This window comes from Seriola aureovittata, chromosome 8 (genome assembly GCF_021018895.1).
Source record: "Seriola aureovittata isolate HTS-2021-v1 ecotype China chromosome 8, ASM2101889v1, whole genome shotgun sequence".
NCBI classification, from domain to species: Eukaryota; Metazoa; Chordata; class Actinopteri; order Carangiformes; family Carangidae; genus Seriola; species Seriola aureovittata.
The window spans coordinates 9,525,413-9,545,539 of record NC_079371.1 but is presented as its reverse complement, the minus strand read 5'-3'; the positions used below and the strand labels follow the sequence as shown (position 1 = coordinate 9,545,539).

General features: G+C 41.6%; 3 protein-coding genes and 1 long non-coding RNA gene across 5 annotated transcripts; all 4 read right to left on the bottom strand.

Annotated features, from left to right (window-relative positions):
- Window positions 1-212: 212 nt before the first annotated feature.
- On the bottom strand, window positions 213-4,486 carry LOC130174019 (mucin-7-like). 2 transcript variants are annotated; one of them, XM_056383608.1, is made up of 6 exons: window positions 4,295-4,428; window positions 3,882-4,171; window positions 3,577-3,741; window positions 3,345-3,491; window positions 2,930-3,034; window positions 213-1,711 (listed from the first exon to the last, which is right to left on the bottom strand). In XM_056383608.1, exons 2-6 carry the CDS (start codon window positions 4,086-4,088, stop codon window positions 1,607-1,609), a joined length of 729 nt encoding a protein of 242 aa, XP_056239583.1. In that variant the 5' UTR covers window positions 4,089-4,171; window positions 4,295-4,428; the 3' UTR covers window positions 213-1,606. The 2 variants fall into 2 exon arrangements, with proteins under 2 accessions (XP_056239583.1, XP_056239584.1); XM_056383609.1 differs by lacking the exon at window positions 213-1,711 and having other exon boundaries at window positions 2,895-3,243; window positions 4,295-4,486.
- LOC130174018 (uncharacterized) lies at window positions 4,358-6,365 on the bottom strand. The gene is made up of 4 exons (XM_056383607.1): window positions 6,096-6,365; window positions 5,651-5,978; window positions 4,658-5,460; window positions 4,358-4,490 (listed from the first exon to the last, which is right to left on the bottom strand). Exons 2-3 carry the CDS (start codon window positions 5,753-5,755, stop codon window positions 4,765-4,767), a joined length of 801 nt encoding a protein of 266 aa, XP_056239582.1. The 5' UTR covers window positions 5,756-5,978; window positions 6,096-6,365; the 3' UTR covers window positions 4,358-4,490; window positions 4,658-4,764.
- Window positions 6,366-7,839: 1,474 nt separating this feature from the next.
- Window positions 7,840-9,229, bottom strand: LOC130174021 (uncharacterized). Its single transcript, XR_008828529.1, has 2 exons — window positions 9,051-9,229; window positions 7,840-8,776 (listed from the first exon to the last, which is right to left on the bottom strand). It is a non-coding gene; the product is annotated as an uncharacterized LOC130174021 (long non-coding RNA).
- A 260-nt stretch (window positions 9,230-9,489) lies between these two features.
- On the bottom strand, window positions 9,490-19,891 carry LOC130174016 (BEN domain-containing protein 4). Its single transcript, XM_056383605.1, has 6 exons — window positions 18,580-19,891; window positions 14,869-15,441; window positions 13,649-13,740; window positions 13,460-13,486; window positions 13,027-13,267; window positions 9,490-11,606 (listed from the first exon to the last, which is right to left on the bottom strand). The coding sequence occupies exons 1-6, from the start codon at window positions 19,085-19,087 to the stop codon at window positions 11,374-11,376; spliced, it is 1,674 nt and encodes a 557-aa protein (XP_056239580.1). The 5' UTR covers window positions 19,088-19,891; the 3' UTR covers window positions 9,490-11,373.
- Between the last annotated feature and the right edge of the window lie 236 nt (window positions 19,892-20,127).

The following is a 20,127-nucleotide window of genomic DNA, read 5'->3' as shown; positions in this document are numbered from 1 at the left end:
TTGACCGATCTCAAACAACTGCAGAGTAGTGCTCTGCATTACTGTGGCATTACCCAGGACCAGCTGCCGGATCTTCCTGTAGTCCGTGATGATCAGAGTCCATCTTGTCAGTGCATAACTGCCCTGTTTTTTGGGGCTCTTGTGAAAGTTAAACAGCTTGACACAGATGGACTTGTTAGGAAAATTATCAAATAAAACTCAGGAACACCGTCTGAAAATTATAAGAGTAGGATATTTATTCTTGCAGCAAGGGAACAAGTTACACTCAAGAGCTTTCAATGCAAATGTTCAACGGATGCAAGATTCACACAGAATTTTATACAAAGAATACGTGAGAGTGACCTTGCATTGTTGCTGAAATGAGACAGAAATAATAGAGCATTATCATAGTTAATGTTTTGGTGTAGTGGTCAGGAGGAACAGTGAAGGTCACTGCGCTCCTCTCAGACAGCACCCGTCTTAAAAGTAAACACAATAATGGAAAGTTCTATTCAGGATAATACAGTTTCCCTTTAAGATGGTTATGTTAATCATAAAGTATCACAATTTTTCCAACATTTCCCTCCTGTTTATACTTTATGAACTTCTAGTAAATAAAAAAAACTTTTTATTTTATCACACAATAAGAATTCTTACTATATACATACAGGTGAATTAGGTACATCCGTATTTTCCACACACTACTCTTCTTCACAGATTTTCATAGTGTACTTCATAGTTCGTTCACCCATCATCACAAGGCACATTTTTAAACAATACTTTCATCATCATCCTCATCAATATCAGTTGGTATGTGTTGGTACATCATAATTTTTGTCATACAGTATTCCTTTAAACCCATCTCGTGTGTAGTTCACAAACCGTTGTTGGTTTTAATAAATGTAATTTATCCAATTTACATTTTTATTAATTGTAGCCAACCAAAAGAACAATGACTCAAATCCTGCGGTTACCTGATTTCGAGCTTTGTATTCGTCAGGTACCCCTCGAAGCACCCCGATCTCATCGATGTATACATGTGTATCAAACGACCCGAGAGGATTTCTATTTCTATTCTATGTGATTTGAACATTTTTTATTTACTTTTATGATGAACCGGCCAAGTGGGTCGGTGCCTGATTCGTAGGCTCCTAGAACATATAAACCGCTATCACTCACTTGTGGATCTTTTAGGGTTATCAGTAATAGATTACAATTATCTTTTTTGCAATTTGTTGAGGATTGTCCTTTAATAAGTGTCAGTCGACCAATAAGTGGCCTCTCGTGGTCTGTAACCCCAGGTATACGGACTAGAATTGCTGATGACATAATCCAAATATAATTTAAATCGATTATATATTCATTTGTCATCAGAGTCTCTTTCGGAGAAAGCCAGTAACCCCAGACACTTTCCTCCTACTATCTCCAGGCACTGATGGTTTCTTCACTGGTTTGAGACGAGTGACCCTGTTGGTTTCACTCCCCTTTGTAGCCAGACTATCCCATGGAGATGCTGAGGTCAGTGATCTAGGTCTCACCTGAGTCTTAGATAGCTGATGTGCTTTCTTACAGTGTGAGAGATGGATCCAGGAGCCTCTTTCTGCGATCTTTACTGCTGTTGGCGTGGTCAGGAGAACCTGGAATGGTCCTTCCCACCTTGGGCTGCTTTTTTAATGACTTTGACAAACACCCAGTCCCCTGGAACAATGATAGATGTTGGTTGTTCAAGCTCCTGTGTTGGAACAGAGAGAGCAGATTGAACACTTTTGTTAGTCAACATTTTCTTCATATAATCAGCTAATGTCTCTTCTGCTGCTTCATCAGTTCGAGTGAATGGTTTCAACTGTGGGATCACGTAAGGTCTCCCATACATCATTTCAAATGGTGTAAGACCTGTGCTTGTTGGTGTATGTTCAACATTACTAGTGGTAAACAATAAATCCAATTCTTCCCTGTTTCCTCCATAGTTTTCCTCAGTTTGGATTTTATAGTTCCTTTAAATCTTTCCACTAATCCTGCTGATTGGGGGGGATATGCACAATGATTTTTTAATTCTATATTTAGATTCTTTGCTATTAGAGTGATGATATAGTTGATAAAATGTGTTCCATTATCACTATAAATTCTTTCAGGAATACCGAATCATGGTATTATTTCTTTAACCAAAGCTTTTGCAACTGTTAGTGCATCTGGGTGTGCGCAGGGAAATATTTCTACCCATTTTGTGTGCATATCGATTATTACCAGGCAGTATTTCTTCCCTTCACATTTATTAAGTTCAATAAAATCCATACAGATGTGTTGGAATGGATACTCAGGTATGCAAACCAAAACTGGCTTGTCTTTATGAACTGGAATAGAGAAAAAAGCATTACTGATGTCACAGACAGTGAAATATTTATTTTCTGGTTTCAACTCATTTAACAGTGTATGTGGATCTGTTGGTGCCGTAGGTACCACAGCTTTATTCACTGCCTGTAGATCTTGTACCATCCTCCATCCAGCAGAGGGTGCTGATTTCTTAACAGGGAATAGTGGTGTGTTGCATGGAGAGTCAGGACATTCAGTTATGACTCCTGCCTTGATTAGGTCATTAATGATAAGTTCTATCCCTGCTTCAGCTTCAGGTTTTTCTTAAAAATAAACACAATAATGGAAAGTTCTATTCAGGATAATACAGTTTCCCTTCAAGATGGTTATGTTAATCATAAAGTATCACAATTTTTCCAACAGACTCTACCAGACGACTACAGCCTGACCACTGGGCTGGGGATCCTGAAGATGCCAAGGAACAATGTGTCGTGCTCTCCACACCTGGTGTAAATTCAGGTCTCTTTTTGGCACACCTGAAGCGTCCTGTGGTAAGGCGGACCCGGTGCCGCGCAGCATACACCGCTCGCTGCTTGTCATATTGCAGAAGGTTCTGTCACAGGGCTATAATTGTACTGGCCTGTTGGTTGCTGAGTGTTTGGCCGGTTTCACTCCTCAGCCCCACCAAGTACTCTGCCAGGCTGTCCACTCGGTCCTTCCCTGGGATACCGTGCTCATCAACAGCCTACAATATATAAGAGTACATCAAAATCAAGATCACAGGCAGAAAAGTAACACATCTGTCACAGTCTAACTCATGGCAGGTTCCCCAGAGGGACCAGCAGTTTGAGTGGCGAGAGTAGCTGGTAGGATGGTGATGTAGGGAGGGGCAGAGGCTGTGCTGGGGATGACAGCTCTTGGGCCAGAGGACGTGGTGTTGTGCTCATACAAAATCTGTTAAATGTAATAAAATAAACATCAAAATAATACGATGACAAGCAAAACAAGAAGACCACTGACACTTTTTTGATGCAACATTTCACAAAAAGACTTACCGGCTGTTGCTCAGGTGCGGCCGGGGTGATGGTTTGTGACCCAGCAGTAGCTGTAGCAGCAGAGAAAGTGGTTGTGAGGGCGGTGGGGAGAGGAGGGACAGAGGCTGAGCTGGTGGTTGAGGACTTCTTGGTCAGGAAATTGAAAGCCTGAAACAAACAATACAATTGAAATAAAAATTCACACTATACCACAAGTAAAACAGATGATATGTCACATAATAAAAACACTTACCAGCTGTTGTTGAGGTGGGGCAAGGGTGATGGGTGGTGAAGAAAAGGGACAAGCAGTTGCAGCGGGCGTGGTAGCTGGAAGGCCAGTGGGAGTTGGGAGGACAGGTGCAGAGCCGGTAGGGAGGGCTGATGGGCCAGAGTGACTATCTGTGCTCTCATGCACAATCTGTAAAATGTAATACTCTTTTAGAAACAAATTCTTATAAAACTGCATTTAACTAGAGTTTTGGAGTTATTATATAATAAAATCAAAAATCATAAGCAAATACAGACATAGTACAATAAAAACATGAGAAGAATTATTACCAGTTGTTGCTCAGGTGATGCTGGAGCAATAGCAGATGCAGGACCAGCAGAGGCCTGAAGAGAGGTGGGAGTTGGAATGTGGGCTGAGCTGGTGGTGACAGATGAAGGTTCAGAGGACAGGTCCAGTACTTCAACGGTTGGGTCTAAAGCAGTATCTTCAAAGCCCTCATCTTCCAGCTCCTCCTCGGTGCCGACATCCTCCAGCATCTGATCAGTCTCCTCTGTGTCAGGATGTACATCCTGCAAGGCCTTTCCGGTCTGACGGAATAGGTCATTACCTATTAGCTCCCCTGGGACAGACAAGACAATAATAGAGAGAGGAAAATAAGCTTTCGCAAAATTAATAAAAAAAAGATTATTCTATTTAATGGATATAACAAGTAGCTTCATCATGATTGAAAGCTAAAACTAACCAGTGTAAACAGCAGGTGGCTGAAAAGAGGGGACAAGCTTCCTTCCGAGCACCCTGACACTGCGTGCGTTCACGCAGTGAACAAGGTCTCCTGAGTAGCTGAGCAGGGAGGGAGGGTTGACTGCCAGGGATGCAGCTTCACGGTCCTGGTCCTTCCAGGAGGTACAGCTGGAAATTCAAGCTGTTGGCACTTGTTCCTTAAAGTAGTACAAATGTGAGCACAACTACACGTTAATTTGTTGTTTTTGTCATTTGAAAACATTAACTGTGTCACTGTTTCAAGGATACTGGTAATGATAACAATAAAATAAAATGTTGAACTGTAAATATTTAATCTGGCTGATGAATAATGATTCATACTGACCTGGAATGAACCTGTTCACATGTAAGTGAAAACTCAAGAGATGTGGAACCTCTGGCACACCTGTAGTTCGGTAGGATAATGCCTGCCTTGGTGGTAGTCCCAGTGTGTCAGTAGAGGAGCACACCTGGTTCGTCCTGAATGCACTTAACACGCCTCTGCTGGACTTGCCAGATGTGCTGCATCCTCTCCTGGTCCAAAAGAGGGACACCAAGAAAATCTCTGCCCTTGACCCCGATCGACTCGTTAAGAAGCTGTACAATCATGACAATGGTCTGCTGCTCTCCTCTTGTCTGCCTTCTACAGTGCAGGGCCAGTTCCTCCTTGGTGATCTGTGGGTCAACTAGATTTTCAGTGATGCCAGGGACACCTTCCTGTCGCAGCTGCTCCCGCTTGGCTTGCCGCAGCAAGGCAACATCTCCTCTGTCCCACTCAAAAATACAGCTGGACAATTTGGCCATAAAGACAGGGTACAGAGGATGTGTATCCTTTGTACATCCGGATGCCAGTCGCCGCACGAAGTGGTAGATGTCAAGCTTGACAACCAGTTCTGGCCACCCACCAAATCTTTCTTTCAATTTGGTCTGTCCTCTGCCCTCCCGACAACAGTCACAGTCTACATAAAGTAGCCGAGGAGGAGCCACACCAGCGTTGCTGTATCTGCGGACGAGGTCAGTTGCCATGATGTCCAAGGCAGGACCCTCCTGAGCAGTCAGGACACTGATAAGGATTTGGCCTTTCTCGTTGCTCACAGATGTAAGCCACAAGGCCGTTCCCTCGGCAATGCCTGATAGCTTCTTGGTGATCTGTAATGGCACAGAAAAGACAGTGAGTGATTAAACAATTTATTTAATTTACATGTGAGCACTCGTATAATAGTACTATGTTTCATTTCTAAATTTCACATTTTACATGCATGTATTGCTAATGCTGTATTTTAGACTACTTTTGTTTATAATGTAGTCATTTACGGCGTTAACGGTTAAAAATATTTACCTTCTTTGTAGAGTCCATTTTTAGGATACTGCCGAAGGTGGACGTTATTCTGGCTTTGATGTGGTCCAGCCCGCTGAGAATGTCTCGTCCATAAACAGCCGGCATCCACCTGTGTGAAGGAATATCTACTGGCTCAGGTGGTTCATGGAACTTGACAGGGAGCAGGCTTGGCCGGGCAGCAAAGTCCGAGCGTACCCGGAGGTATCGGCAGAGGCGCTTAAGCCACTCCTCGCTGTGGTTTTCCCTCAGCTGTCTGACCAAGGGAGTGGGACTGTTACCGAGGGCCCTCTCCCTCAGAAAGCGAATCACCCGCGTATCACAAGCGTATCTGTATTAAGCAAAGGGAAAGAGAGAAAGAATGGGACAAATATTAAAACCAGCTCATCTGTATTGTGTTCAATGACAAACATCTGTGACCTAGGCTAAATTATCTCAGTATACTCACTTTCGAGTCAGGATCAGTCTGAATTCTGGCCTGTGCGCCTAATCCAGCTGGTCCAAGACAGTCTTGGCTGTGGAAAGGTAAGCTGTTTTGCAACCAACTGCACTGCACCAGAGAGTCTCTGTTATCATCAGGTAATACCTGTCGACATCCAGAACGTGGCGGGCTCTCTTGTGGGCTCCGTAGCTTGCAAGCTGTTTTCCACACACAGGACAGGTCAGCCTGACCTCCCATAGGTGGTATGGCACCCACAAGAGAAGGCGGTGTGTGAAAAAGCGCTCTGGATCGGGGGCCTGGTGATAAATGAGGGCTTTGATTTGTGAAAAATAAATTTAACTTCAACTCTAACCGTAAAAAGTAAAAAATAAATGAAACAATAACATTAAATAAATAAAAATAATAAATAAACATATAGAGATCAGCTAGATGGGGCTGTAGAGTCAGTGGCAAAGTTTGCACCCAGGCTCATCTCTCTCTCCTGCACCTTCACCCAGCTCTCCCGCTGCTGTGCTCTGCTCTCCTCCACTTTGTTTAACAACTCCTCCCTGTCTAATGTTACTTGTCTAATAAGATTACATTAAAAGTCTGAGTAACGTAACGCTAACATCGTATATATAGTTTACACTCACATCACATCTGATTACAAGTGTGAACATTAAAATACTATTTTTTACCTAACCATCATCATTTACGAGTCAGTAAAAGGCTTATGATGCTACCTGACTAGCGTCTTCTTCATCTGTTGTCTTTCTCTTCTTAGAGAAGTATCTGAACAAGCTCATCTGAAAATGCAGTCAGCAGTTAATACATAATGACGTGTAGATATTAGCTTAATGCTATCACTTCGTTTACCCAAGTTAGCGTCACTGACTCGTCACTCACTCTGACTCTCACCTGGTGCCTGACGTGACGTCACTTTCAAGGCCGAGCTCTCGCGAGTAATTAACTCCAATAGGATCCCCCATTTTTGTGAAACGGTCTTACTTGCATTAAACTAATCTATGAACAAAATTAATACCGGACCAACATTACAGAGCAGTCTTATCTCTTTGTCAGAGGCCTTTTGTCAGCCGTTTTTTTCAGTGGAGGAAATTCTGGAGGATGCCTACACCTGAATGCTGCATACTGCACTGTGCTATCTTGAAGTGAGGAGGGCCAATGGTTTAATAGGGGGGACTGAACTGCACTAACATGCACATGTACATGCACTGAAATGCACGCGCAGCCAGACCGGATACCAAAACAAAGAACAGAGAAACTCAGATTATAATACACACAGAGGGGGTGTGACTTAATTTTCTGCTCAGGTTTGCTGCTGTATTATTATTTAAAAGCTCATTTACACAACCTTTACACTTAATATATCATCAGTATTGATTGTACTTTTACTAAGTTAAATTTTGACTGTAGGACGTTTACTTGTTCTACATAGTGTTATTACTACCTTTAAAAGACATGAGTAGGGGAGACCGGGGATGGTTGTAACACTTTTTGACTCAGCTCCTATAACTTGCAGAATGTTTGCGGTAGGGTACTCAGATTTTGATACAAAGTACCCTCATTTGTCTACTACAAATAGCAATGTTTTTAACTTCTCCAACTATATCACAGAATTCATTATTTGATGTCAAATGCAAGGAGTGCCATTGTTACAACCTACCCCACTACCAGGGTATGTTGTAACACAACCTGGGGTAAATTGTAACAGCAAGATTGAAGAACTAAAAACTGAGACTACACCACAAAATATGCATCTATATAAGTTTATTGTGCATGTGCCAACACTAAAGCATCTTCCTGTGCTTCACTAAGAACAAAAATAACTCATCACTGATGGCTAAATGAAGAACAGTGTCAGTGTTAACATTAAAAGAGCTTTTTTAAAGAACATATCCTGATAATACCTATGAATGTTACACATACAAATGGAAACCTTCAGCAGGAGGTCAGAAGTAGCTCATAATCGATGTAAAATTACAGGAAGACGTTTGACAATTAGTAAAACAACAAACATGCATACTGTGTCTGTCTTAAATGATAAAACATGAACTTGAGTGTGTGTATCTGTGTGTGTTATCCATCTAATCAGAGTGATCAGAGTCACAGTGGTGACAGATGTATGTGGGTTTTCCAGGGGTGCAGTTTTCGTGGGCCCAGAACTTGCAATTTACACATCTGATCCACTTTTCTTTGGGTTTGGAATTTCCAAAGGGCTCCATGCACACAATTCAAAAATCATCTTCATCTGGGGTGTCCTCACCCTTATCCTTGTTCTTCTTGGATCTCTTTTTGGCTGTCTTTCTCTCTGCATTATTTTGTTTGCGTTTCCTCTTTCCAAATATGGCCATTTTCACATTCTTCTTACTACTCTTCTTTTCTTCTTCCTCCAAGGCCTGCTTGTATCTGTGTAGATGTCTGACTTTATCCTTGTCGTACCAGTGGTCTTTCTTGGCCCTGCTTTGGGAAATGGTCTTACAGTAGAGGGACTACTGTGCATTGAAGACTTTTTGACTGCTGTGATAGCCCACACTGGGCAGCTTTCTTGAACCTTGTTCACATGGCAGATGGAGTAGTCTTTGGTGACTGACCTCACTGCTTTTCCCTGCCTCACTTCATCTGATGCAACTTTAAGTACATGTGCAGGCACACCCCTATTTGTTTTCCTCACCCACTGTCTTGGCATACTGAAAAAAAGGAGTAGGATAGAGAAAATATGTGAATTGTGATTATGGGGATGGTTGTAACATTTTCTTATATGGTGTTACAACTATCCCCACCCCTGTCAGCCAATGTTTACCTAGCTGTATCAGCATGGTGGTTTGAAATTAGCATGGATGAAATGACTCACATTTTACGTAAGAACCTACTCTCTTACCCGATACAAGTTACCTAATTCAAACTTCAACAGCATCAGTACTAATCAAAATATAGACTTGGTCCCAAAAATTACTTTCTTACCTGAAAATTGATGTTTTGACTGTAAAATCTGCACACTTCCTCTCACAGCCATCCAAATTCACATGCAAGATCAGGGAGGAAGTGGATATACATGAAATTGATCACATGACTCTTATGTTATCCCTTATTGGTGAAAGTGATGCTGTTACAACTATCCCTTTGTTACAACCATCCCCGGTCTCCCCTACTTCCAATACTTCTTGCATATAACCACATGAGAAGACTGACTAGTTACTTTACATCAGAATGGAATTTAAAACACTGATTTAAAACAGATGTAATAATAATGCCATATTAACATTAACATTTTAACTGCAGGTGAGTGAAAACATAATTTAAGCACCATATGTGTCATTATGTAGTATCATACATTTGATGCTATTTAATGTCACAAAACTATAACGCTACTGGAGATAGATAGACAAGTGAACAATATATGTAAGTTCCCAGCTTCAGTGCTTGTTTTCTTTATTATAAATTAAAAAAACAACAGAAACTATTTGATCCGTAAAAATCCGACTGATGTTTCACAGTGTTGATAACAGCCACTTTGAGGGTAAAGGAGTAAATACAAATAAATGCTCACATTCAGAACATCAACACAACGACAGAATCCAACTGGTTTAAGGTTTCTGTGGCACTTTTCTACTTGGCTTTTTAAAGAGAGAGACGTGGTATTTCAAGAACACCTCACACAATAACTGTACTTTATAATACACATTTACACAGCACTGTCAACGTGGCAAACTGACCCAATAAATCTGGTACATTCAAACGTAGAAAACAATGTCATGGAGTGAAGTTACTGAGTGCCAAATAAAATAAATACAAAGTCAAAGAATAAGAATGCTTGAATACTGCTCAAGGGCTTCTCACTGTAGAGCAGCTTTAGCCACAATGAGACACTTAAAAGTGCAAATAAGAGCTTCAGAAGGAAATAAGTGCTCAATGTTTTCCACATGGGTCAACAGATAGTTGTTTAAAAGTGGATATTTTCTGTCATTATAAAGAAACTGTAGCTTCACAACTCAAGGTTGAGACAGAAACAACCCACATTACATAATTTCTGACACACAGCTTTAACACTTTACACTGTGGAGGTTTTCTAACAGGTTTAAGGCATTATTATATGGCAGCTGCCTTAAACCAAAAGACTTAACGTCGGCCCATCCTTACACAAAACGTCTTCTACGAGTGCTGCAGCAATGTAAGGGTGGAGTGTTTGTAAAATACAGTAAATTCTGCTTGGATAGACAGACATTACAGTTGTATTCCTACAAGCCTTTAAGTATCGGGATGTATAAAATTAGCTATGCCATAAATATCAATTAGAGTAAAAAAGAGTAGTGTATTTTCTGTTTCCTAGTTTTCAATCTTTTTCTTCAAACCTGTAACTATGAGATTTCCATTAGATGGAACAAATATCAGATCAAATTTAGGAAAACCACCGTTTGGTTGAAGTTGTACTGAGAAGCAAATGAAGAAATTCCTCAGTATTTTATAACGCTGAAGATGTCTGTGTGTCTAATTTTATAGGTGCTCTGCAATATGACACATTTTGTTTTAGTTGCATATCCTGAAATCTGCTGTAGGAAGTTTAAAACAGACCAACCCGAGGGGAAGTTGAGCACATTGAAAAGACTTTCTTTTTAAATGCATTTTTCTGTTTAAGAAATAAACCATAACGCGTCAGAACTGGCTCAAATGAAGACAAAAATGGAAACGTTAAGTGCAAGACTACAGGTAACAAAACATGACTTTCTCAGAGGCACTCCTGTAGAAAGGCTGCAAGTAAAGGTGCTTCGCCGATAACGCAGAATTTTGCGTAAAAATATTAAATGCTACTTACCATGATGAAGGTGATGGAGGTTACAATGTCAGTGATGGATGTAACAAGTCTCTAACTTGGGCAGCATGAACACAAATAGTTTCCTGATGACCTTTAAATATGGATGTTAATTGTGAGAAAATGAAACAACCTGTGTGTATAAAACAACCTCCCTGTAAAGAAAACAGGAATATTCAATTGATAGTGACAGAACTGCTCTTTAAACCATAGAAAAAGCAGCAAATGGAAGACTAAAATTTTGTTAAATTTAAAATGTACCTTAAGAGTCAGATTTTGCTGAACAAAATTTTATATATAAAAATGGCAAAAAGCTACAAAACTACTTGAGAAGAGGACTGTAGTTATATTCTGTGTGATAAACTTCTTCTGGAATGTTTTCTTCACTGTGTGAAGTGACAGGTTAAGGTCAGTGTTTTGGGATATGTTGTTGTACAGCTACATTTCAGGCATTTGTCTTTAATTTCTCCTGTGACTTCAATCTGACTGGCCATTCTGGCAGCCTTTTAAATACAATTCGTCCTGCGACAGGTGTCCGTCAAAGCTGTCCATATAGAGGCTGCTGGTGCTGCTGCCGCTGCTGCCGAGGAACGTACCGACCGCCCGGCCCTGACGAGCGTGACCGACGGCATCACTGAACACTTTGTTGATCTGCTCCTCTGACGGCATCCACCAGTCTGGGTTTGAGGCACAGTGCATCCGGATGAACTCTTGATAGGGAGATTTTGAATCAAAAGAGATTAAAAACATTTTTTTTAATTATTGGAAATCGAAGAAAGTGTTTCAGGGTTTTGAGGGTGACACCTACTGTGTTTTGTATTGTATTTGTAATGTAAAGAAAAACATTGACTTAAATCATAACTGGATTACATTCACTTTACAAGTGTTAATGCTCAATCTTATATTTTTCGTTGATCTGATCTTTCTGTCTCAACTCCATATTTGGTAATGAACCATATGTGAGATCAGTGTGAACAGACCTCTGCCCTTAAAGCAGCTATAATAGAAATTTCTATAAAAACAGTGTTTTATAATGACAATGTGAAAACAATGTAAAAGGGTGTCGCTTGTAATCATGAATCTACAGAGAATTATGATTATACAGAGCTTTATAGTGACTTTCAGATCATTGTTAATTGTTAATTGTGTCGTTTTCAGCCGCAGCAGGCAGCTGACTGCACTGACTGTTCAGCAGCAAACAGCAGACAGATACAGTTAGAGATGAGCTGGGGAACACAGTGGAGCATTTAATGGCTAAAGAACCAGATATTTCCCTCAGGAGTTGGTACAGCCCAAAAGCAGAGCTATAGAAAGGCTGAATATTTACACTTACAATCACATGGTTTTCAGAAACAAGAAGCAGAATGATAACAACTTAGAAGATCACAATCTGTGAATGCTCACGACTTGTTTCTGCTGCCCCCAAGCGGCCAAAAAAAAAAGAAAAATTGTTGCAGGTTGAAAATGACAGATCACATAGACACCAAATATGTGAGACAGTTTATAGTGAAAACAAATTGTATGATAGTGAGGTGATGAGGATGAGAAGACAAACAATGGCAAGAAGCCGAGCTATAGCTTTTCATCAGCTACTGTTGGTGTTTTTGTGCTTTTTACTACTTATGACCTTTTTCACACGTCTTTTAATATTACCTTGTATTTCTTTTATATGTTGTCTCAATGCCCTTTTTATGTCTTTTTATGTAAAACACTTTGACTTGTTGAAATGTGCTGTACAAGTAAAATATGCCTTGCCTTTCATTGCCATCTGTTAAATCTGAAGTCATGTCAACACTAACTGGATATGTATCAGATCTTAGAGCACATATGAAGATAACCCATATCCATTATGAAATTTGAATATTTTTGTTTCCAGACAAAATCTGATCTGTGTCAAATGTGTTTGCCATGTGAACATTGTCTCAGTTTCACATAGTTATGAGCTCATAAATAATGAGCACTGACTTGACAGCTAGCGCTGCTTTTCAAATCTGAGCCATGGGCTGTAGAAGAGGAATATTCAAACTCAAGTAAGTTCAAATAATCATTCAGCCACTGAGTAATATTTCATTGGCTTGCAGACTGAAGCATAATGCGAACAGTCTTCTACATCAGCGGACTCCTACCTACCTCTGAGGCAGCTGACTTTGACGGGGTTGAGCGGCCGTCTCTCCAGGCCCGGCTCCCCTGAGTGGACTGAACGCTTCCTTTTGCCCAAACCACAGGAGAACTTCAGCTCGTCTGTGGTGAAGACGTAGCGTATTAGGTAGCGCAGCAGCCGTCTGCCATCTTTCTTTGAGGAGTTGACGGCTTCATCCCATTGCTTATTAGTGATGAAAAGAGGATAATTCTCCAGGAGCTGTTTACTGCCCTGCAGGGAGGACGAAGATATACAGGGAGTAATGGTCTTACTGAACCATCATTTACCTACGTATTTAAGTTGCTGTAATGCAACTTCACAAAGCAACTTTGACTGTTTTGTCTAAAGTTTTATCATCTCTGATTACACAAATATACAAAAAAAACTTGCGTAAATTATGATATACTTAATGAAAACACCAACCTCAAAGACTGTTTGCCGTTCTTCCTCCTGTAGAGACAGTTATTTAAGTTCATATTTTAATTACTAATTAACACCATGCAGACATTTCTATTGCAGGATCTGAGCTGATATTTTCACACTTTAATATATGCTATTGATAACACATGCTGCAAAGAGCTGTGAATAATGTAAAGGAACCTGTTTCCTCACCTCTGTGAGCTGCTCCTCTGGCATCGACTGGACCAGCTGGTTGTGAAACTCAAGAACAGTCTTGAAGTAGTCAAGAACATTTTGACAGGGAACTGTACGAAAAAAACACACAAGGTAATGAGACCACTAATACAAACACAGTGATGCCTCATCTGGTGTATAATTAAACAATAACAATCCTGCATCTTTTTCTTCCCCCCTTAAAAGATCGCTTTGACTCAGATGTCTGGTCATTTTGAGATCTGATTCTGCAGCTTACATTTAATGTGCAGTTAGAAAATTAGGTGGGTGTGACACTAGGGAGCAGAAAATTTAAGAAAAATAGGTGCCATTAAGACTGTAGTTCCAAACAGTGTGATGCATTTAGATAGCATGTTTAACCTTTGGACTCGGGCCTGAGAGCCACAGACAGGCTCGGGAAATCAAAGCGTACTGACAGATTAATGCGACGTTGGTTTGGTCTTTTCATGGGAAGAAAAATGTAGAATAACACAATCGTTATCCTTTAACTTGAGTTGACAAATTAAAGGAAAAACCTCAATTAATCTGTGAGTTGATAAACTATATTTGATAATCTTGTATCAGTTTAAGACATTTTATCTATTTTACATATTTGCTCGTTCCAGCTTCTTAAATGTGAGGATTTGCTGTTTTTCTTGTTCATGTATATTAATAACAATAATTTTAAGACATCACCACCTGGGGCTCTGAGTAATTATAACAGGTAGTTTTCACTATTTTCTGGCATTTTAAAGACAAAACAATTTGTCAGTTAAGCGAGGAACTAACTGGCAGATTAATCAATAATAAAAATTACTCTCATTACTTGCACCCCTAGAGTGTAGAAACACAGTGAATTTAGATGTCTTCATACACTCACTGAATGCTTTTATTAGTATGAAAATGATTTGAATCATGTGTTGTGGCCTTTGTCACCAGATCTCAACAAATATGAACAGGTAGGGGATAGTTTGGAGCAACACGTCGGAAAATTATTGTCATCAAAACACAACACAAATGAGGGAATGACATTTGGAAGAACGGTGCACATCTCTCAAGTAGAGTTCAAAGACTTAAAGACTCTGGGAAGGAGCACTGAAGATGTCATGGTAGCTTTAATTTGATTTGTCACCCATCTGTACCAGCCCTAGTATAAAAATGTCTAAACTCATCCGCAGCTCAGACAAAACCCTGCGAGGTTTTCGCTTTCATTACTCCACCTGGGATGTTCTCCAGCTTATTGCGGAGCTCCTCGTTCTCCTGCTGCAGAGACAAAACCTCCTGCTCCAACTCCAGGCAGCGTGGACAGCAGTTCTCCTCCTCCTCTTCCTCCTCAGGCAGCGTGGACGACGGGTGGCCGTACGACTCGGACGGAGTCGGCGAGCCCCAGCCTCCCAGGTTGTGACTTGGAGGAGACACCCCTGAACCGGGCTCTGCCGACGGACACTGCTCGTCCTCCAGACCTGCAGCCAGATGTTGCTGCTGCTGCTGCTGAGGCCCTGAGAGGAGATAGTTCTGTAGGGAGTCTGTAAAGATGCGGAGTACGGCAGAGGTCTGTTGTTGGTTCAAATGGCTTTGTTGAGCCTCCTCTTCTGGGTCTGTGGTAGAAGAGCTTTCTTCAGGTTTGGACTTCCCCAGTGAGGTGCAGTGAAGCCCCTGAGTGTCTTCCAGCTTGATGTTAGAGGTAAAGGAGGAGGAGGAGGAGGTGGAAGACTCCAGGAGACGGCCGTTGTTGAGGAGGCTGAGGACTCGGCTGCACTGCTGAGCAAAGGCATCCAAGATGAGACGGTTTTCTGCGGCAAAGAGAAGTCAAGACGTCAGAGATGGTGACAATGGGCTCCAGTGGCATTTCATCTCCAGGTCAGTCATCCTTATATGATCACATGTTCCTAGAATCAAAATACATTTGAGCAATTCGACCTTGGAAACAGCAGTTGACAAAACACTCACCTCAAGGTCCATTTAGTAGCTGTTCTGGAACTTTTAACTCTATTACAAAGTGCTCATCAGCAGATTGAGCTTGCTCAATTGCCATGAGAGGGAAGTAAAAAGACACAAAACCAGTGAGGCACAAAACACTGAATCACTCATATTGTTTCCAACTATTAAACATCCACAGTTTCATGGCAATTAAGCAAACTCTATCTGATGCAGACTGTGATGTGATTGAAAGCTCCAGAACAGCTACTAAATGGACCTTAAGGGGAAATTGGTTTGTCAGCTGATATTATTTTCTTTGTTTCTTTATTATTAACTGTCCTGAAACACAATGGTGGAGGAAGTACTCAGATCGTTCACTAAAATACTACTTACGCTTTCTGTAACATCTGTAACATCTGTATTAACAATCTCATAATTTCAAATATAAACAGATTTTGTTTTAACTACTGCATATACTATACGATTATTTAGTCCAGTGGTTCACAACCTAAGGGTCAAGCTGCCTCCAAAGGGTCACAAGATAAATCTGAGGGGTCATGAGATGATGGAGCAGTGAAGAGGAAGAATTCATGTTTTGGTCTGTTTTCTAATCTTTGCTTTTATTGTGAAATATTGGATAATCTGATCTCTTTGGGTGTCCATAACTTTTTTAATTGAGTTTAGAAAGGAAATGTCTCTTTGGTGAAACTTCGAACAACTCATTGAGATCTGAAACACGTCAAGGACAAAAGACACTGAAAAAAGTTTGGAGCCACTAGTCTGATCTTTAGTAATGAGTTGTATTTTATAAGCCTGTTGTGTGTCTTTAACGCAAAATCCAAATCTAAAGTTTTATATTTGCCTCTGAAATATAGTGAAGTAGAAAGTAGCAGAAAATGAAAATACTCAATACTACTGTACCTAAGTTACTTACTCTCCACCGCTGCTGAGGTATAATGAAGTCTCCTAAAGGAAAGCAGCACACTGATGCACAGTGATGGAAACAATATGAATGATTTTGTGTTTTATGCTTCACTAGTTTTGCTTCTTTCCACTTCTTTTTTTTCCTTCTTTTTAACTGTGTCTTGTTGAGGTAAAGCTTTCCATTACAGTAGCATACAGTAGGCTCCTCTGTTGATACAAATGTCAGCTTCATTATGCTGATTTATTCACATGTCAATAAACTCTAGAGTCACAGTATCTGCTGTGACCAAACCCAGTCCAGCAAAGAAAATCAGCACAGAGCTATTGTCCAGAAACACGACTCAGTGTATAGTTCCCCTGGCAGTCCAGGCACGTCTCAATGAGATGATCTCACACATACCTCCATGTAATGATTATGAGTCCACCGGCCTCACACACGCACACACACACACACACGCACACACACACAAATATACACACACAGACAAAATGAGTTCTAGATGGCCACTGCTGCGTTGCCACGCGCTCAGACGTGTCTATCAGCCTGGCGCAGATGTGTCGCATTTATTAATATGCGTGCTGTCTCTGTTTACCCGTCGAGATGTATCTGATATCATTCGCCTTCACCCTGCACTCCCCACCACCACCACCCCCATCCTCACCCTCCTCTCTCCTCTCACCAGTTCTGTGGCACTGTGAGGCTGAGAGCCTCATAAAATTTCATTAAAAACAACACGCTCGGCAGAGGCAAATTTATGAGCCCCATTTATTTTAATCACAACTCTTTGGGAAAGGCTTCTCAATGCAATTTGTGTTATTGTGTGCTGAACTGATTGCTGGGTCCCTGGGTCTCGGCTACTTCTCTTCATGAGAAGGACATCAGGTTCATTTTTTTCCCCTTCCACACATGACATTAAGTTGCTCCTATCGTGCAGATAAAAGCACTTTGATGTGTCATTATCAGTAAGAATACATGGCACATGGTGCATCTTGTGTAATTTGAGCAGATTCATTAGAGCAGGGGAAATATGGTTTTATGTTTGATTATTTCATAAGTAAAATCAGGACCGCGTGCAAACATCATCACTCAATCCTGGGAGTTATACTTACAAGGAATCAAGTTGGCTTGCACAGATGGAAGTGGGTTGAATTTACGATGTTAATGCACTGATATACAGGTTTTCCAACTCACATGTATGTTAGTTAATGAAGGGCTACAGTGCAACCTGAGCTCGCACTGAAGACTTGATTGGCTGTAAAGCAACAATAACCAGCAGCAATTTGAGCCGCTGCTGCCAGCAGTGATGAAGAGATTAATATCTGATTAGAGCATAAGATGTCTAATGTTTAATTTCATAACTGCCAGGATTGGGTTCATTGCTTTCATCTTAATGTTGGTTCCAATGGACCCGCCCTCCACACGGGGAACACATTTCTTCCTGAGCCTGTACAGCCCTCTAATGAACAGCAGCTGAGGAGAAAAATGAGCAGGGAACAATGTGTTTCAACAGGAGAGTGTGAGGGCCCTTCTTGCACAGACACACACACACACACACACACACACACACACACACACACACACATACATATATAAATACACAAAAGTAAACACACACACACACACACACACACACAACACACACACACACACACACACACACACACTCATGGACAGACAATTACCCAGTGTAATTTTTAGCACATGCACACTGGAGATTCAATCATGACTGCTCTCATTACAGCAGAAAATCAATCACTGCTGACAGGAAGGAAAAAAGGAAGAAATGGGAACAAAAACATGAAGCTCAGGTGATGTGGAGCAAACAAAAGAGATGCTGGCTTTTAATTAGATACTGTTGTCTGTTCCTTTCAAGTTTATTGACTCTGTAGAGATTTTATGTTTCTGTCTGGGCAGCAAAACCCAAAATATAAACTAGAATCTGGACAATGTGAAGACATGTGGATCAGAAAAGTCTTGCTCCCAAATCTTCAATAAAAAGATAGGCCTGCTGTGAGAGATGGAGCTGACCTCCAGGTATGACTAGGAGTCACTCTCACCACTCACTCTGAACAAGTTTGAAACCCACCTGAGCTGATACCGTAGGTGCAGTCTGGGGAGAATCTGGGTTCCGCTCCGCCGCTGCTGGCGCGTCGCTGCTGGGTACCGAGAGATGCTGCCGCCGCCACGCTGCCCGCCGCCGCCGCCGCCGCCGAGGTGGAAGTCGGGACCCTGCTGCTGGGCCTGCTCTCACATGGGAAACGATGCTGTGGCTGCTGCTGAGGCGACGGGTGATGCTGCTGGCTGCTGCTGATAGCGACGCTGGTTTGGTGGAGCGGCTGCAGACGCTGCTGCTGCTGCTGGTGGAGGTGATGGTGATGGTGCGGCTGGAAAGGATGAGGCTGCTCGGGATGGAAAGTGAAGTGATGTCCGTCACCAAAGAGAGGCACCTCGACCACAGCGGACCTGTCAAAGCGCGACTTGCCCGCCGAGCGCTTGCTCTGGAAGGTTTTCAGGGTGCTGTACGGACCCCGTTGTTGTCGGCACATCTTCGGGGCGCAGGGCCCTTCATCTGCGGGCTGCATCTCTCCCTCCATCCCGACCAGGTGTCACAGCGCGGCGGACGGCTGCGGGTCGGTATCGTGGCGTGCTGGTGTGACAGGCAGCTGAAGAGTGGGAGATCAGATCCGTCAGTGTCTGGCTCGCTTTCCCTACACACTGTGTGAAGGGTGGGCTAATTTACTGACAAGCCGCCGCTCCAATCCCCAGTCGGGAGCGCCGATACTGAGACTCCTCCAGAGGGAAATACAGGCGGGACTTGTGCGCCGCTGCCTGCCTCCTTTGTAGCCCACATCCACACAGAGAACAACGGGGCGCTACAGCAGTTGAACAATCTGACTGAATGAAAAAAAACCCCAACAAATGAAAAGGCAGAGGCCATTTTGCTACCGAGCTCAAAGCATTAATAGAGCGACATGAGCGCAAATGAAAAAAAAAAAGGCATCAATCCACATCCAAACACCAGGAGCTTAAATCGAGGAAACAGACATAAATATTTGTGGGTGCTTTTTATTTTTTGTTGCTTTAAATGTTTGAAAAATTAATAACTGACAGTAAAAAAATATATATTTTAGTTTCTAACTGTCTACAACAGACCCTGAATATGAAGCTTCTATTAATTGAGTTAAAAGGTTGAATGATATTTAATCTTCATGAAATTAGTCCAAAAAGTCGATCATTTCAGCCACGACTTAACCTTACCTCTGACATCCAGTGTTACAGGCGGGTAACAGCTGTCCAGTTGCACACAGGCCTAAAAGTTTGCAACGCCACGTGGGGGCGCCACATTATAAGTTACAAATAGAGGGTTTAATAGATGGCGGGTCGAAAGGACCTGCTGTTGATTTATTCTTCTTGCCAACAGGTCAGACAGGTTGGTGTTTTTGTTTTTTGTTTTTTTTTTTGTAGGTGCTCAGTTAAAAAAAAAAAAAATCTAGTCACCAAACTGAACGCAGCTGCAAACCAATAATACAAGTTAGAGGCTGAATATGTAAATAACAATGTTGTCAAAACAAAAACATTTAAATGGTGATTATCATAAACCCTCAGCCTGCTATAAGCTGCTATATTCAGAAAA

Excerpts from the sequence above, each read along its gene's own strand:
- LOC130174019 (XM_056383608.1), bottom strand. The coding sequence starts at position 4,088 with ATGCTGGAGGATGTCGGCACCGAGGAGGAGCTGGAAGATGAGGGCTTT. Across the intron at positions 3,035-3,344 it reads CCGCACCTGAGCAACAGCCG|GCTGTTGATGAGCACGGTAT; the intron begins GTAAGTCTTTTT and ends TATATATTGTAG. Across the intron at positions 1,712-2,929 it reads AAACACTCAGCAACCAACAG|GAGCTTGAACAACCAACATC; the intron begins GCCAGTACAATT and ends GTTCCAACACAG.
- LOC130174018 (XM_056383607.1), bottom strand. The coding sequence starts at position 5,755 with ATGCCGGCTGTTTATGGACGAGACATTCTCAGCGGGCTGGACCACATC. Across the intron at positions 5,461-5,650 it reads AAATGGACTCTACAAAGAAG|ATCACCAAGAAGCTATCAGG; the intron begins GTAAATATTTTT and ends GTGCCATTACAG.
- LOC130174016 (XM_056383605.1), bottom strand. The coding sequence starts at position 19,087 with ATGGAGGGAGAGATGCAGCCCGCAGATGAAGGGCCCTGCGCCCCGAAG. Across the intron at positions 15,442-18,579 it reads CACCTACGGTATCAGCTCAG|AAAACCGTCTCATCTTGGAT; the intron begins GTGGGTTTCAAA and ends TCTTTGCCGCAG. Across the intron at positions 13,487-13,648 it reads CAGAGGAGCAGCTCACAGAG|GAGGAAGAACGGCAAACAGT; the intron begins GTGAGGAAACAG and ends CTGTCTCTACAG.